This window comes from Gambusia affinis, linkage group LG08, assembly GCF_019740435.1.
Source record: "Gambusia affinis linkage group LG08, SWU_Gaff_1.0, whole genome shotgun sequence".
NCBI lineage: Eukaryota > Metazoa > Chordata > Actinopteri > Cyprinodontiformes > Poeciliidae > Gambusia > Gambusia affinis.
In genome coordinates, this window is record NC_057875.1 from 6,716,987 (window position 1) to 6,733,255 (window position 16,269).

Genomic DNA, 16,269 nt, shown 5'->3' on the forward strand with positions numbered 1-16,269 from the left:
CTTCATTAAACCCAACCCTAGCCGTGACTACAGTTTATGAGCTCTAGTGCAAAACCTCATTCTGGTCAAACTTAGACTAGATCACACTTTTTTCATTCTTAAAGGTTTATCATCATCAAACATATTCTAATATTAGCAAAGAATGACATTCAAATTATGATATAAAAACATCGATATTTAAAATGATCAATTTGTCTGCCTTAAGCGTCAAAACCATTGTCTAAAATTCAGCTTGTTTTTTGTAAAAAGCCTTTCAGTTATCAAACTTTAATTGTAAGATTTTTAGGCTTTCCAAACCCATCTTTAGATCACCTAATGCCCTGTTACCACAATAGTTGGACAAATCAAATTCTGCACAATTTTATTTAGCTTCAATGTTTAATGTTTATTTATTTACATTTTTAGCTTTCATGTTTTTGTTTTTGTGTATAGAAATGAATCTGGATTATGAATAACTTCGGATAACATTTTCTTTTTGCTACACTCCTTTTATCTGAAATTGTGGTCAATCGGTCCATCTGGTTGCTAAATCTTCATAGGGTAACACAAAAACAAACAGGGCTAACAACCAGGATTAAAACCCAGGACCTTCTTTCTTTACCCAATACTGATAAAAGCTGTGGCACTGGTATGTATTTATAGTTGTATTGTATCTTCACTTAGATAAATGTTTATGTCTTTGCTTGATAAAATATTTAATTTAAGTTCTAACTGACTTTCTTTCCATTCAGGCTGGCTGCCAATTTGTGCCTGTGGTATTATTCATATCGGTCTAGTAAATGATTCTCGCTGTGTGTGACTAGTGGTTTTATTTCCCCAGGTGTTCACTGAGTCCAGCAGGTGCAGCGATGAAGTCTGTGTTGTATTGAATATATTCTCTGAGGTACAGACTCTCTCTACATGCCTCTATAATCTACTTGCAGCTGTAGTTCTGCACCAGAACTCCTGTGTTTTATGGCTGCACAGTCTATTGCTGAATTTTCTGTTTCAGTGATGCTTTAAATTGGCTACAGAGTACTTTAGCTTCTCACATCTTCTGGTGTGTGGGCATGTTCGTGTGTCTCGCTAAAGTATTCATAGCCAGTGAACTTTTCCATCTTTTCACACACTACAACCACAAACCTCTGTGTGTTTTATGAGTTCATATGGTAGACTAAAGCAAATCAACACATTTCTGTGATATATAAGGAAAGTGATAATTGATTTTTAAAGTTACATTTGCATTTGTATTCAACACCTTTTACTTTGACATCAGAAGTCCCCCAAATAGTAAACAGACTCTGCCTCAATGTAATCGAAGGGTAATTTCAGTGGGTAGACTAATTGTCTTGCAATTGGAAGATTGCAGGTTTGATTGTAACTTCTGGATGTAGATGTGGGCAATGCACTTAACCCCAAATAGCCCATAAATGTGTTCACATTTGTAGGTTAAAGTTATTTTAGTGGTCAGTTTGACTGAAAAAGCATGTAAATGCATTCCATTTACCGCTGAATCGAAACTCAACATAAATCCAGCTGTTCTGTGAAGGCCTGAGAGGTTTGTTAATGAACAACCAGCAAGTTGTGGAGAAGTTTAAAGCAGTAGGGTTAGGCTATAAAGCAACCCCAGGTCTGAACATGTCCTAAAGCAGTGTTCAATTCACCATCAAGAGAGAGTATATGTCTGTGTATGTACTCTGTCAGGCTAGCCTGACAGAGTACATAGGGTAGCATTAAATCAGAGAAGCAGCAAAGAGCCCCACAGAAGAAGACGGAGCTCTTTTTAAGTTTCATGCTTCTTGAAGCAGTAGGAAACTTGAAAAGGCAGCCAAAGATTCACTCTCCAGCAGGGCAACAACCCTAAAGGTACAACCACATATACAATGGAATGGTTCAATGCAAAGTGTTAAACTACAGACCAAAATACAACTTAAAATCTGAGGCAGTTATTTTCATTCCAATCAGATCAAACTTAAGCCATTGTGTTAGGAAAAAGTCATACAAAATCTTAGTCTCCAAAATGCTGCAAACATCCCCCCAAAGAAGGGATAAATACAAATACAAGCCACACTTGTTGGATATTTATTTCCTTCCTGTTTACAATTCTGTGCAACTTTATGCTACCCTAGCCCATAAATTCCAAAATAATACATTGGAGTTTGTGGCTGTAACATAACAGAGAGTGAAAAACTTCAAGCTGTATGAATATTTTTTGCAGGGTGCTCTAGTATCTGTGCATTTAAATATGTCTTTTGGTACATTTTCCTTTTATACAACAAACACAACAGAGTTTTGATGCCAAGTTCTGACAATCAAGCGTTTCTGAGCCACTTCCAGCCAAACATGTACATTAACATAATTTGGATTAAGTTGTCTCTGTATATCAACGTCAAAGACACAGCTTAATATTTATTTACACATTTAAACAGCTACATTGTGTTTTTTTACAAAAAAAAATAAAAAATTCTTGTATAAAACGCCACTTTTAGAGGAAAATGAAATGGTGAATGTGGATGTTAAATGCCAAAATGTCATTCCAAATAAATAAAAAAATTGTCAGAAAGACAAATAAAACCTGCAAATCCACAAGTTAAACATCATTTTGGGAAATTTAGTGATCCGATCATTGTAACCAACAGCCTTTGTTTCCTCCTCAGTGATGATAATGACGTAAATAGAGGTTTTTGAGCACCTCTTCGCTGAACTGGTAGGTGAGCTTCTTCTTCACCTTTTTAATCTCTCCTGTTTTGCCATAGTTCCTCAAGGCTCTGGCCATTTTTTGGTAGGTCATTTTTTTGCGATTTCCCTTCTGGACGCCCCAATGGGTCGCCAGAGCCTCTTTGTGTTTGGTGGAAAACTGGAAGATGCCTTTGTCCTGGTCCACCCACCAGATGCTGTCGCTCATGTCGCCCTTTCTGAGCAGGTCCAGGAGGAACTGGTACAGGCGGATTTTCTTCTTGTTGCCTGGAATGGGAAATCACATTTTTGTTTATTAAGATTTCAGTAAAGGGGAGAAAAAAAATAAGATCATTATTATGTCATACATTTGCACATTTGTACCTGGGTCTTTCCTGAATGAGCAGGCGTAATCTTCATACTCATCCTCCCCTTCTGACACTTGCAGCGGGGGACTGACGGCTCTCTGGTCCTCCTCTGAGTAGTAACGTCGAGGTGAGGCCAGGGGTGGGTACTGGTAGCACAGGGATGGGGTGTAATATGGGATCTTTAGGGGAAATTTAAAGCATTTCATAAAGCCACTTTTTGAAAGAAGGTTTTGCAATCATGCAATGTCTGATATTTCTTTTTGCTTAAACAAAGCTATTGTCCTAAAAGAGGAAGTTGCTCTGCCAAAATAGATTCCAGTGCTCAGCAACAGCACGTGGTGTGGATGACATTTCAGTGAAAATGTCCCTGGCTTTCCACAACATGGAGGGTGGTTGTTGAAATCACAGTCAAGAGTCATTATTGTTTTTATGAAAATAACTTTGGATTATTTTGGTTTTTATTTGTAGCTAAATCTAAAGAAAATATGGATTCTAAAACCAGAGTAACAGCTGACATGAGGTGTTTTGGTCAGTTAAACAACAACAACTATTGTGAGATCTCAACATTTTAAAAACATAAGAAGCATAAAACATTCCTGGCTGGTCTGTTAATTTTTGTGTCAACCGTACGTTTGCACAACCAAACTCACTTGTGATGACAGGGTGAGCGGAGCCAGCGGCATCTCCAGCTGAAGGTGCAGAGACTCGTTGCCGAGGGGGAACGGCTGAATGAGCTGCTGAGGAGACACGGCCTGCAGCTCCGTCAGGTGATTCACGGGGGAACCCTCAAAGTCTGCCGGCTGGACCCGGTCAGAATGGAACGGCCATCTGTGGTCTGACAAGTGAGGGGTGTTAAAGCTGTGTGATGAATGATCATCTTTTTAAAGCAGTAAATCCCATATTCTCACCTTCGTAAATCTCCCCCACGTTCAAGTAAGGGTACAAGTCAACAGGCGGCCGATAAGTCTCCGGCTCATGTGGAATAGCATCCTCGGATGCCTATTTGAGATTTAAAAATATATTTATCTTCCAATCAGATATATACTGCTTGGACAGTAAAAAAAAACAACAACCTCTCAACATATTTGGATTAAACATCACTGGCTAAATTATAAACATACATCCCTGTAAAGTGCACAGAAAGATAAAAATCAGGTTTACTAATCAGTATGTTTAACTTTGTGTCCTTAACCTGTAAAACAATCAGTGAAATCCCTCCAGCCTCCCTCCTTCATCTGAACTCTGACCAAACACTCATCTCTCCATTTAACTGAAATTAAGCTATAAAATAGAAGCACTTACAGAGGTTATGACAAAGCCATCCATCATGTAAACAAGGCAGCATGAGAGTCTTGACTTTTACAGCTTGTGATAAAAGTTATGTTTTTCCTATTGCTACACTGAGAAACACGCAATGTCGGCTTCGGCAGGCAAAAATGGGAACTGAAAGTGAGAAATCAGCTAAGCTGGACCCTATGCAGGCGACATTCATAACACCCAATTGTCAAACTCATATGATCACCTAGTTCCTGATGGCCACTGATTGGTTTTAAATGCATTTCCTGCAGTTTTTTTAAAAGTTCAGACATACAGCAAAGCAGGTAGAAACCTGTTCACTGTTTGAGTTGGTATATTAAAATGTACATTTGTTATTATACCTTAAATAAAATGGATTTGCAACTCTTTCTGAATAGTATACTCTACTTGTGCTGTGATGTGATTACATTTTAATAAAACATAGCTTTTTCAAACAGGTTTTATAAGTGATCAGGAAAGCAGTTTCTCCCCAAAATCTGCTTCATGAAATGAGCTGATCAGTTGATCTCTCACACACAGATTTAATGGCAGTCTTACCTCAGTATGATTTATTCATGTAGGATTTTTAAAAATTCTTATTTTAAGCTTACTGCTCTCAGTAGCTGAAACCAAAAGCGAAGTTTGGATCCTCGCTTGTTCCCCTTTTAGTTTGGCATTCTGGTTTCAATAGAGGAAGTTCTGACCATGAGAATGAAACCAGTGAAAACATGACTGAAATGGTCTGAGGCTCCATGTTCCTTTGAGTCCCTTTTCCAAGCAAGCTGGGGGGTAGAAGGGGGGCTGCTAACATGCAAATAAAAAGAGGAACTACTTATGCGCAGTAAAAAATATGAGCAGTGTCATTTTAATCGTAATCTGAGTAGCATAGGTGCTGTATCTTTTACATGCATAATCGTTTTTAGGGGAATAAAAAAAGAAAATTACACAGGCTTTGTGATGTTAGAAAAGAAGTGCAGGTTTTCCTTCAGGCAATCAGGTGAACTGGTGGCAGATCAGCAACGTTTTTTAATGCAAAACAAGAATCCCAGACAGGCTGAGTCGAATCAGATGTAAAAACTAGGAGGTGTTTTACTCATTAGACAGGCTGCATGAGACAATCGATCCAAGTTTTGATTTATATTAATTTTGGAATCCTATAATTTGAGCTACACAGGATAATTTGTTAACATAACATATTTTAATGACATTTATAAGTAGCATTTATTCAAAAGAAACATGTTTCATGCAAGTTAAAACTTCATCAAATGTCTAAAAACAGGATCCATCCATGCTGACATCTTTTCTGGTTAGCATGGTCAGTATGAGGAAAAAATAATAATTATATATATATATATATATATATATATATATATATATATATATATATATATATATATATATATATATATATATATATATATATATATATGAAAAAGTGAAATATTTTTCAAAAGTATTTCAACAGTATTGACATATTTGAAAAATAAGACAAAATAATGCATACAAGTAAGAAAGGGAAAACATCGATTTTATTTTAAAAAATGTTGCTTCACCCATGTCTAAAATAGTAAAAATGCAAATCAGGACCCACTTTGAGTGGGAAATATGTTCATAACAATCAACAATATTATTCAACTTCAGTAACTTATCAGTTTTCTTACCAAAACTGCATAAAGGAGACCCAAGCAAAAACTTTCAGTTTGCGTAAAATCTGGGTTTTGATTGGATCAGAAATGAATATCTCCAATTGGCTAATTTGCCTTTCTCGTTGGCACTAAGCCAGATTTGAAGATCGTACAAATACTTGAGCTGTCGACACATCCCCCAGCTCCAGAGTTGAATCTGTCAGTACAGATGTCTTGACAGTTGTGCATCTGTCACTCTTTCTGTTTTTAAAGGAACAGTGCTCCATGAGAAGCTTAAATTGTTTTATGTTGTTTTATAACCTAACCATGATTTACACTTCCTCACAACTTTTCCGGTCTCCTTGCTGTTTGTTCGCTATTGTTCTTCAACAAGACTGAGGGTCTCAAAGCATAGCTGTGTTTGTATTAGATGACTTCAGAAAGCAGTTGGTTATAAGTGAATGTGCAAGACACTTTCTGTCTAGAGTGGAAAAAGTTTAAAGGCAGGTCTGGAGATACTTTTGCATTTATGGTCATACATTAAATATCATCAACACCACCCTTTGGCTTTAAATACTTAACAGTGTTTCTCTCCTAATCTACAGAAAGACCCAGACAGTTATTTGTACAGCTGTGCTGGAATGGAAATTTACCAGAAGCAATCTATTGGATGTGATGAAACCATTTCCTGTACATTACACAAAGGAAGCAAGGCCAGTTTGCGGGGGCTTAATATGGTCTGCCTTTCAGTGTTTTACTACTTGAGACAGCAACGGCTGTTTTTATTCAAGAGACGGTCCATTAAAGGGAGGAGGCAGGATGCATCCTCTTGAGTGGCTCTGGCAGGCTCTGGAGATCTCTTCCTACACATGATGGTCCTCGGTGCAGTGAGTGCAGCTCTGGGGCGACTGTTTCCAAATACTCGCTCTGTCTCCATCTGCTGGAAAGAGCTGCTGGACGCGACTCGTATCCGGGATACACTGAGTTCAGATGCATAAAGGAGACACAACCAAAACAGCGGATCGAGGCCCCAGTGTTTTTTTTTTTTTTTTTTTTAAATCTTCCTCCAAATATATTTGGTTCATTTTGATGGTCGGAATCTGGGAGAAATGAGGGCTTGTGTCCTGCATCCACCTTTCGGATTTGGACATATCGCTGAATTTGTTCCACACCGCAGTCAGTGAAAGCAGCAGCATCCAGGAGCCAGAGTTGCCCCTCCACCACCACCCCGTGAAACCGTCACGGCGCCGAGGACAGAAGCGCATGGAAACATGGCTGCTATGAGGACTTTAACCGTGGCGGGGCTGTTTTTGGCGTTCTGCGCGCTGGGACTGATAGCCGTGGCGATAAGCACCGACAGCTGGTACGAGACGGACGCCAGGCGGCACCGGGAGCGCTGCAAGAATTACTCCAACAAAAGAAACGACCCGGGCTACATCTACATCTCCAACAACAACCTCCCGCTCCGCATGCTGCCGAGGGAGAAACACGCAGAGAGGAAGGGCGATATTCTGCTGCGGGCCAAGAGGCACTTCTTGCCTCCCGCCTCGGCCATGGAGTCCCTCTGCAGTCGGCACTTCAACTCCACCATCACCGGGCTGTGGAGAAAGTGCCACCGGGAAGGATTCGACCTGGAGACGGAGGATTTAATCTTTAAAGGTCTGAATGTTTATTTGATGTTTAATGGTGTTGAATTAATCGTTTGTGTTGTGTGTATGAGCGACGCTGCGCTGTGTACTTTCGCTATCCAAGGTGCTGATGCTGCGCACAGACCGTCAAGGCCTCTACGCAGCAACATGGAGTACAGTTACAATGCAATCGACGAGCTTTGTGTTTTCATTTATTCCCCCCCCCCCCCCCCCCCGGCGCGAAACGGTGAGCTGTAGTAACAGGAGCTGGGAGATGCGTGCGGAAAAGCTTACTGTACAACAGAGTGGGTGGATAGATGGGTGGGTGGTGGTGGAAGAGATGGGAAGGATGGGGGAGGGTGGTGGGGTTGGTAGCTGTTTTATGGCGACGGAAAGAAAGGGGTGGCAGCAGAGAGCCGAGTGATATCCTTCCCATCTGATTTGAGCGCTAATGCGAGTGCGTCCTCTTTGTGTTGTTTATATTCTCAGGATTGGTTCCGCGCTGCACACCCATAAAATACTACTACTCTTCTGCAGCGCTGCCTAGAAACCTGCCAATAAATCTGACGAAGACTATCAGGCAGGATGAATGGCACGCACTCCGTGAGTAGACACCACATTTTATTTATTTATTTATTTATTTATTTATTTATTTATTTATTTATTTATTTATTTACTTATTTATTTATTTATGTTGTATCAGTCTGATTATGTGGAAAAAAGGATGCACCGCCTTAAAAACCCTGTGCTGTACGTTTATTTTTCTTTCAGACCTCCAGAGGATGACTGCCAGTTTCATCGGCATGGCCATATCCATCATCCTCTTCGGCTGGATCATAGGCGTGCTGGGCTGCTGTCAGGAGCATGATCTGATGCAGTATGTGGCTGGACTCCTCTTCCTCATGGGAGGTGAGATAGTCCTGCCTTGGCTCACCACACAGGGGCAGTGTGGTCTCTCTGCTAATGAGGGTGCTTTTAAATGTCTCATCCGCTGCTCTGGCCTCATTTCCCATTAGAAACGATATGTGGGCAAATCCACCATATTGTGAGTGGCAAGTTAATCTAGAAGACGCACGTTTACGAAGAACTCCTCCCCCCTCATAAAATAAAATTAATTTGGATAAATCTGTTTTATTTACAGTAATAAATTAACATATATATCCCTTGTGATAGGAATCATTTAGATACAAATGGATGATAACTGTAAATCAATGTAAGATGGAACAACCACTGTGAATCAGTAAAATCAAATTAAAGTGGCTTTAATTTAATTTGTAATTTGTTAAGAAGGAGTAACGAAGGAAACTGAAAGTAGTTCATTCAAGTAGTTCCTAAAATTAGTTAGTTACCTACCTAGCTAGCTAGTTAGCTAGCCACCTAGCTACCTCGCTATATCTACCTTCAGATAGATAGATAGATAGATAGATAGATAGATAGATAGATAGATAGATAGATAGATAGATAGATAGATAGATAGATAGATAGATAGATAGATAGATAGATAGATAGATAGATAGATAGATAGAACTGGAACACATACAGCTACATAACAAGATATAAACAAGACTGTGTACTGAAGACTGTCCAGGTTAATTAGCCAGTAAGTTATAGAGGTTTAAAGACATATTGAGAGCTGTGATTGAAAAAAACTTGTAAAAGTAGCTGGTTTGATCATTTTATACCCTTGAAGGCTTATCAAAGTTGAGCCTTAGACCTAAAAAAGCTTCACAGTATCACAACCCAGACACATAGCTCAACTCTAAAAGTTGAGCTATGTGGCTTGGCATAGCTCTCATGTCATATCTACTCTTCTATGTCTACGAAACTGTTTTGTAATCATGTCTAACTTGTTTTGTTTGGGCCTCCATCAGGGACATGCTGCATAATCTCCCTCTGCACATGCGTGGCTGGGATCAACTTTGAACTGTCCCGCTATCCCCGCTACATGTTTGGTATACCAGAGGATATCAGTCACGGCTACGGCTGGTCCATGTTTTGCGCTTGGGGTGGACTGGGCCTCACATTGCTGGCAGGCTTCCTGTGCACGCTGGCTCCTTCCCTCTACCCCCCACACACCCCTGTGGCTCACAAGCCCAGACCGGAGAACGGCTGCGTGTGACGAGCCGTGACCACCCAAACAGACGCCTGTCTCATCCTGAAACAGTTTCTGAGCCTCGCTGCGCAGACGGTTTCATCCGGGGTCACTGAGCGCCTTCAGGCAGAGAAAAAGCACAGGCTCCCAGACAGAACAAAATGACAAAGAGATGACATTTGCCTGAAGCTTAGTTCCTCTGGTGCTTTTTTCAGAACAAACTCTTATGTGTCATTGCTTGCTTTACAAGAGAGGGACATCATCATTTCTTCCTATAAATTCTGCTAGATTGAGAAGAAGAATAACAGAAAAAGAAAAACTGGCAGAAACTCAATAGCAGAACTTTGAAACAAACTGTATTGAAGAGAAAATTATTGATGTGCATCATCACATTTCAAAGGGCAACTGTGTATCATTATGTACCCATTCAAAACTATAAATATGTACATGTACTTTTTGAACTGTATGTATGCAGATGCATTTGTGTTTATTCAAGGAAAAATATGAGCATTAAGACCAAACAGTGTTTGAGGGAAATGTTTTGTTTGTTCTCGAGGTCTTACCTTCATCAAGATATTTTTGGAAAAAATAAAACAGCCATTCAAAACTAATAAACTGACATATAAATGTTTTATAGATGACGTTTGAACTGATGTGGGTTCACTGGTGTCTCAGCAGGCAGAGAAACAGCAGCTTGAATTTCTCTTAACTGCTTACATGTGCAAATCCAAGCAGCCAGAACATAACATGAGTCAGAAAACTAAACTGAATTATGAACTTTTCCCAAAAAGGACAGAAACAATTGGAGTAGTAATTTTTAGCTGTCAGTTTGAGGTAAATAAACTCCACTGAAACGTATAATACGATTAAAACCAGTTGTATTCATCAGACAGTCTCCTTTCTTAAATCAAAGAAGTTAAAATCAGTATTTTTAAAACAATTGCTTCACTCATATGTTTTTCCCATGATCCATTTTGCAGTGTAAAAATGTAATGAAATGTTTTAACTTTGAGGGGTTTTTCTGTGTAAAAAGTACATTTTAAAAAGAAAACTGTATGTGAGCTAAATGTAGCAGTGAAGTACTTATAGGGCTGACAAGACCAACAACTTCACAAAGTCCAGAACAACAAAAAATTGTTCCTCTGTCAACAACTATAGGGTGCCTCAGGTCTTCATGGTTCACTGCCTACAGAACAAAACAAACAAAATAAGCAATTAAATACGTTTCTTTTAAATAAATAAATAAAAACAATCAGGAAAAAACGCAATTCATAATTTTATTTGTCTAACTTTTGACTCCATCCATCCATCTATACATTCATCCATAACTTCATCCATCCATGGATACCTTTATGGAAATGTAATGTTTTCAGGAACAGCCTGGATAGAATGTATTTCTGGATTTGTTTCATTCTTATTTTAATTTTAAAATGAATTGTTTTAAAGTTAAATTGGACTTTAGTTCTGCTGTCAACCTAAAGGTCCAAGATGCACTTCCATTATTACACATGCTGCTAAATGAAACATGTGGTCACAGCTGACTCTGCTGTGTGGAAACAGCAGGGCTACTAATACACAATATACTTAGCAATTATTTATGACAGGAACACAAGTTCTCTTGAAGTTTTTTTTTCTCAGTGCAGAGAGGAAGGGGTCAAAGTTTTCTCAGGTCAACTCGGTGCTACATTCCTGACCTTTCTTTGTTTCCCCTGAAAATGTGTTTTACTGGGAAACAGTCGGCTCTCTTTAAACGCACCCTGTTGTTTTGCGCCTCCCCTCAAAAACCGACTAAATCCACAAAACAAAAACGTGCATTTGAGTCAAAAAAGAAAAAGTAAGCAAGAAAAGCTGGATATTTAAGAACAGCTGCAACCCGCTATACCTTAATCTTACACTGTGGAAAATTTACCCTTATTTTTCAGTCAAATCTTCTGAGCCCTGTGCGGTGCCTCTGGAAATTAAGAGCAGTGCAGACATATAGGGTTTCTGTACACACAAAGCTCCTGCAGTTCAGGGTTTTTTTGACGATGCCGGTTAGCCATGTGCTGAGCTACAGAGGGCTGTTTTAGAAAGGGGGTCCCTCAGGGGAAGCTGGACTGTGAGGAAAACCAGACAGAGGAAATCACACCCAGTGGCAGCCCATCTGGCCGTCCTCAAATCTGCAGAAAACATCGCTGGTAAAGAGTGGGCGCACGCTTCTGGCAGCTCGTTTGTGGCTTTTTTGTTGTTGTGTTTTGCAGATGCTGGGTGGAGCGGGGGAATTTTATACAGTAATTAAACAATTCACAGATTACAGAAGGCTTTGAAAATCTGGAGATTTGGGTATCACAGATGCAAACAGGCTGTAAACGTTTTTTTTTTCATTTCTAGGACAAACAGTATGTCTAAAATGAGAACTTATTTTTAAGATGAAAATAACAACAGGCGCAAACTGGATTTTGTTCATTGTTCTATTTACAATAAGCTGGCCTTATCTGGAAGTGTTCAGAAGTTTACCACAGTAATATTTCACATGAATCATGAACTGCATATGACAGATAAACGAGCAGACAATAGCGACAGTGGCTGCTTTGGAACAAACATGTTTCATACTTCGACAGATTACTTCCAGATGGTTCGCAGGAGGCAGCGACAGACTTTAGACGCTCATTAACCAGGTCCAATTTGAAGGGACAGTCGAGTCTGCCACTCGTGTGGTGCCAGGAATAACTGTAGTGACATAACATTTGAACGGAAAGTGAGGGGACAGTTTGTGCAAAATTCACAGTTCAAAGAAAAAGGGAGATTTACAGCAGGATGCCTGAGGGCTAAGGAAAGGCATGAAAAAATAATCATGACATGCAGACCGAAACACAGATGGATGCAGGGCCGGCGTGAGGTTCCATGAGGCCCAAGAATCAGTGTAATAACTATGCACTCTGGAGAGTTGGGAAGACCTGTGTTTGTTTTCATTAAAACCATAGAGGGAAAAAAATGCCATTACTTATTGATCTGTAAAAGGGTGTGCCTGGAATATGACACCAACTCTAAAACAGGCAGTGGAGATGGTTAAATTAGCTTCATAATGAGATTCTGTTCACATTATTTCTAATATTATAAAGATTTTATTTAGTGCAAGTGCATTTAAGCAATTGGAATATTATAAAATTAAAGAATTTATTTGTCCTAATTTGGAGGATTATGTCTTACAACTCATCAAAACCAAAAATTCATTTTCTCAGAAAATGTAGCTATTACATAAGATAAAACAAAAATAGTTTGTTGCATAAATGTTGTTAAGGCTTTCTTAGTCATGCTGAGTTGACAGTTAAGCAGACAGTCATTCCCACATAAGAGAAGAATGATAGAAAATTTAGTGGAATAAAAACGCGTGTGCAAGCCAAAGTGAGAACTTTAGTCTTAATAGTTGGAACTTCTATGAAGGACGTGGGCTACAACTGCTGCATTCATTGAATAAATTAATCACTAATTAACATGAGAAGTGTCTGAAGCTGGGAGAAAAAGCATCGGACTGCTGCTTAGTTGTCCAGTTAACTCTTTCCAGATGAACGTGATTTTTAAAGGTCAGAGTCTGGAGCATGAGTACACAGGCATGGAACCAAGTTACTTGAGGCTCAGCTTGAAGTTTCCATAATGAATGAGGATTTAGGGAACTATGTCATCTTCTGATGTTGATGACATCACTGATCCAGATGATGATGGGTTGGACATCAGATCCAAAGTCAGTGCAGGTTGTTGTAGAGAATTTTAGGTTTTTCCTCTGCTGACAATTTACCTTTAACTGGTCCACAGTACCTGCTTCAATGACAATAACATCACTGTGAACGATTGATAAACTAACTGGCCTGACAGTAATCCGACTGAGAATCTAATGGGAAATGCTAAGAGAAAGACGAGACACCAGAACCAACACTGCACATAAAATGTGGCTGATTTTTATACCTTTCTGTTTTAATGGTTTTTCTTTTATCAATAAAAATCTATATTTATATGAGATTCACTGTTTGAATCACTCAAATTATATTTTTGAGAAGCGCACATACTACTGATGCCTTTGTAAAACTTCCCCTAAATTCAATTTCTGTAAAATGTGCTCTAACTTTGGCCTGCTCATCCACCTGACTGCAACAAAGGGGGAAATTCATTGTTTTGAAATAGATATTTATTCAATGAACTATCAACAACGTTCAAATAATACAGATTGACATTAATAATTCTGACCGAATAAAGCTCTAGTGGTGGCACAGCCATAATTTATCCACCCATTGCTTTTTTTCACTCCTGTCTTACAGGAATGTGTCGATATTTTTGTTACAGCTCCCCGCATAGCTCCGCGTTACGAGAACACCCAAAAGGTCAGGGTGAAATACTTCAGAGGCATTTTCATAAACCACAGTACACTTTAAAGTTGCTTGATGAACTGGGTGGCTCTTTCATATTACTCACTGTCTCAGAAGCACATTCATGAGCCCACATTGAGGAACTCAGTCTTCAGGCGGCTCAGTCTGGTGCCATGGCTGCGGATGATGAGCGACAGCAGCTCATGTCTGTCTCTGAGTCCCTGAGAAATGTCGGTGGTTTCCCTCAGTGCCCCTCTGATGTCGCTCACTTGCTTCACCACGTAGCCGTTCAGCTGCTCTTCCTCCCTCAGCTCAGTCTCTTGACTTTGCTTAAACTTCACCTCCAGCTCCACCAGAGACTTGTCCACGCTGGAGAAGGCCTCGCCGATCTGGGAGATTTCCTTCAGAAGGAACTTCCCGTAGCTGTCCTCTCTGTCCAGGTCGTGCGCCACGGCGCGGCCGATGCCCTCCAGCAGCCGCGCCGCGTCCTCCGCCTGCAGCTTGGTGATGATGAAGTCGTCGCGCACCGCGGCGTCGCTCTCCTCCGCGGCCGCGCACGGAACCACGTCGGAGAACTTGAACAACATCTGGCAGTGCTCCGGGTCGACCGTCTCCTCATAATCCCCGTCCGGGACGAAGAAGTGATGGAAGGTGCCGTTGGAGATCTCCGGCTGGAGGGGCCCGTCGTAGACCGCCGAGGACAGGGGCCACGATGCGAGCAGGATGAGCAGCAGCGGGACGTGATCCATCCTGCACCTTCCGTCTCTGTTCAGCGAGCTGCATCTGGACGTGCAGCCGGATCCGGAGCACAGTTTTCATCCCGACTCAAGTTACACAGTCAGTCCCACTTCACATAAAAGACACAGACTGCCTCTTTCAGTGAGTGGGGCCCGGTGGCCCCTAAATCACGCACACGCATATTTTCACCGCTAATTATTTTGCTGTTCTTCTAATGTCTCATATATCAGAACAGAGACTTCTTCTCTGGTTTTTTTCAAATTAGTTTGTGGAAGTACATGGATTGACTGACAGTCTGTCCAGTTTGTATCCTACCTCTAACCCAACCCTGGACTGAGGTGGACAAAGTACTCGACTCTACTTGAGTAAAAGTATTGATATGGGTAAATCAGTTACAAGTTAAAAGTTCACTCTAAACTTTTAAAAATACTAAAGTAGGATAAAGTGTGACTAATTGCATTTCAGAAAAGAAAAAACAGCAACAGAAGCCTACAAAGCTACGCTGAGCTAAAAGGAACGAGTAAGACAGGCTGTAGTTGACAGCACTATGTTTGTTTTTGAAATGGAGTGGAGTGAAAGCTGTAAGATCCTCAAAAATAAATACTCAAGTAAAGATACTCAAAAATGTACTTAAGTACAAATATGTACTTAAGTACATTCTTCAAGTAAATGTACTGTCCACCACTGCTCCCCTGCAATCCTTCACATACAAGAGGTTATAACCAATGGATGGATGTAGTAAGAGAAATACAGTATTTTGTTAAAGTATAATGTTGTTAAAAAGTTTTTACCCCCCCAGAGATTACTTTGTGCTTTTTTTTGCCACACTCTACTGTCTCTGATAGGGATGCATTGATCCACTTTTGATGCAGGTGTCTGAGGTTTAGTATCGGCCAACATCGATCCGATTTGATGTGAAAAACTGCGATAAACAGAACTTAAATGACTTAAGATGTTTCCTTTTTGAAAACACAGACATAAATGTACTGAATTCTAAATTTATTTGACAACTTCGCACAAGTGTGATTAATGAAATTGAATAAAAATACATGGTAATCAGAGATAATTTGGCATTTAACAAGGAGAAGTATTTTTGTGTGTGTGAAGAACACATACATTTTGATTAAGGAAGCAACTGGCTACAGAGGAATCTTGTGAGTGTAGAGTACATAACAAATGCAAATGTTCAGTGACATTTAAAAGAGTCAAAACAGTTCTCACCATTGTGTCAACTTGAATAAACACACTATTTAAGTATTTGGGAAGCCAAGGTACCTGGAGGACACAGCATTCACAGTTTCCAAGAGACAAAATCCAATTTTCAACAATTAGGCTTCAGGATGATTTTCCATTTTGTCACTGTGGAGCTTAACTGAGCTACAGTCATGCAGAGACAGAATTCGTTCTGGGAAAATCTGAATGTTTTTTTATTTTTCCATGGTGGGAACTCAATGTGCATTTGCAAATGACAAGCAATCTTTCCTAAAATGGAAATATACCAATTATTTCCACTGCAGAACAATGTTT

The 16,269-nt window shown here is 39.9% G+C and overlaps 3 protein-coding genes across 5 annotated transcripts; 1 reads left to right on the forward strand and 2 right to left on the reverse strand.

The window, feature by feature from the left end:
- Positions 1 to 2,047: 2,047 nt before the first annotated feature.
- spi1a (Spi-1 proto-oncogene a) lies at positions 2,048 to 4,483 on the reverse strand. 2 transcript variants are annotated; one of them, XM_044124441.1, is made up of 5 exons: positions 4,326 to 4,483; positions 3,932 to 4,022; positions 3,674 to 3,858; positions 3,040 to 3,169; positions 2,048 to 2,943 (listed from the first exon to the last, which is right to left on the reverse strand). In XM_044124441.1, the coding sequence occupies exons 1-5, from the start codon at positions 4,350 to 4,352 to the stop codon at positions 2,633 to 2,635; spliced, it is 744 nt and encodes a 247-aa protein (XP_043980376.1). In that variant the 5' UTR covers positions 4,353 to 4,483; the 3' UTR covers positions 2,048 to 2,632. The 2 variants fall into 2 exon arrangements, with proteins under 2 accessions (XP_043980376.1, XP_043980375.1); XM_044124440.1 differs by having other exon boundaries at positions 3,040 to 3,202.
- A 2,299-nt stretch (positions 4,484 to 6,782) lies between these two features.
- tmem276a (transmembrane protein 276a) lies at positions 6,783 to 10,294 on the forward strand. Its single transcript, XM_044124439.1, has 4 exons — positions 6,783 to 7,603; positions 8,062 to 8,175; positions 8,344 to 8,481; positions 9,444 to 10,294. The coding sequence occupies exons 1-4, from the start codon at positions 7,216 to 7,218 to the stop codon at positions 9,689 to 9,691; spliced, it is 888 nt and encodes a 295-aa protein (XP_043980374.1). The 5' UTR covers positions 6,783 to 7,215; the 3' UTR covers positions 9,692 to 10,294.
- A 434-nt stretch (positions 10,295 to 10,728) lies between these two features.
- fibina (fin bud initiation factor a) lies at positions 10,729 to 14,952 on the reverse strand. 2 transcript variants are annotated; one of them, XM_044124443.1, is made up of 2 exons: positions 14,111 to 14,951; positions 10,729 to 10,850 (listed from the first exon to the last, which is right to left on the reverse strand). In XM_044124443.1, the coding sequence occupies exon 1, from the start codon at positions 14,751 to 14,753 to the stop codon at positions 14,127 to 14,129; it is 627 nt and encodes a 208-aa protein (XP_043980378.1). In that variant the 5' UTR covers positions 14,754 to 14,951; the 3' UTR covers positions 10,729 to 10,850; positions 14,111 to 14,126. The 2 variants fall into 2 exon arrangements, with proteins under 2 accessions (XP_043980378.1, XP_043980379.1); XM_044124444.1 differs by lacking the exon at positions 10,729 to 10,850 and adding an exon at positions 12,350 to 12,373 and having other exon boundaries at positions 14,111 to 14,952.
- Between the last annotated feature and the right edge of the window lie 1,317 nt (positions 14,953 to 16,269).

What these genes read in the sequence shown, in the direction of transcription:
- spi1a (XM_044124440.1), bottom strand. Translation starts at nt 4,352, where the DNA reads ATGATGGATGGCTTTGTCATAACCTCT. An exon ending in ATGGCTTTGTCATAACCTCT is followed by an intron (nt 4,023 to 4,325) that starts GTAAGTGCTTCT and finishes AATCTCAAATAG; the next exon opens with GCATCCGAGGATGCTATTCC. An exon ending in CGTGGGGGAGATTTACGAAG is followed by an intron (nt 3,859 to 3,931) that starts GTGAGAATATGG and finishes CTCACTTGTCAG; the next exon opens with ACCACAGATGGCCGTTCCAT.
- fibina (XM_044124443.1), bottom strand. Translation starts at nt 14,753, where the DNA reads ATGGATCACGTCCCGCTGCTGCTCATCCTGCTCGCATCGTGGCCCCTG.
- tmem276a (XM_044124439.1), top strand. Translation starts at nt 7,216, where the DNA reads ATGGCTGCTATGAGGACTTTAACCGTGGCGGGGCTGTTTTTGGCGTTC. An exon ending in GGATGAATGGCACGCACTCC is followed by an intron (nt 8,176 to 8,343) that starts GTGAGTAGACAC and finishes TTTTTCTTTCAG; the next exon opens with ACCTCCAGAGGATGACTGCC. An exon ending in ACTCCTCTTCCTCATGGGAG is followed by an intron (nt 8,482 to 9,443) that starts GTGAGATAGTCC and finishes GGCCTCCATCAG; the next exon opens with GGACATGCTGCATAATCTCC.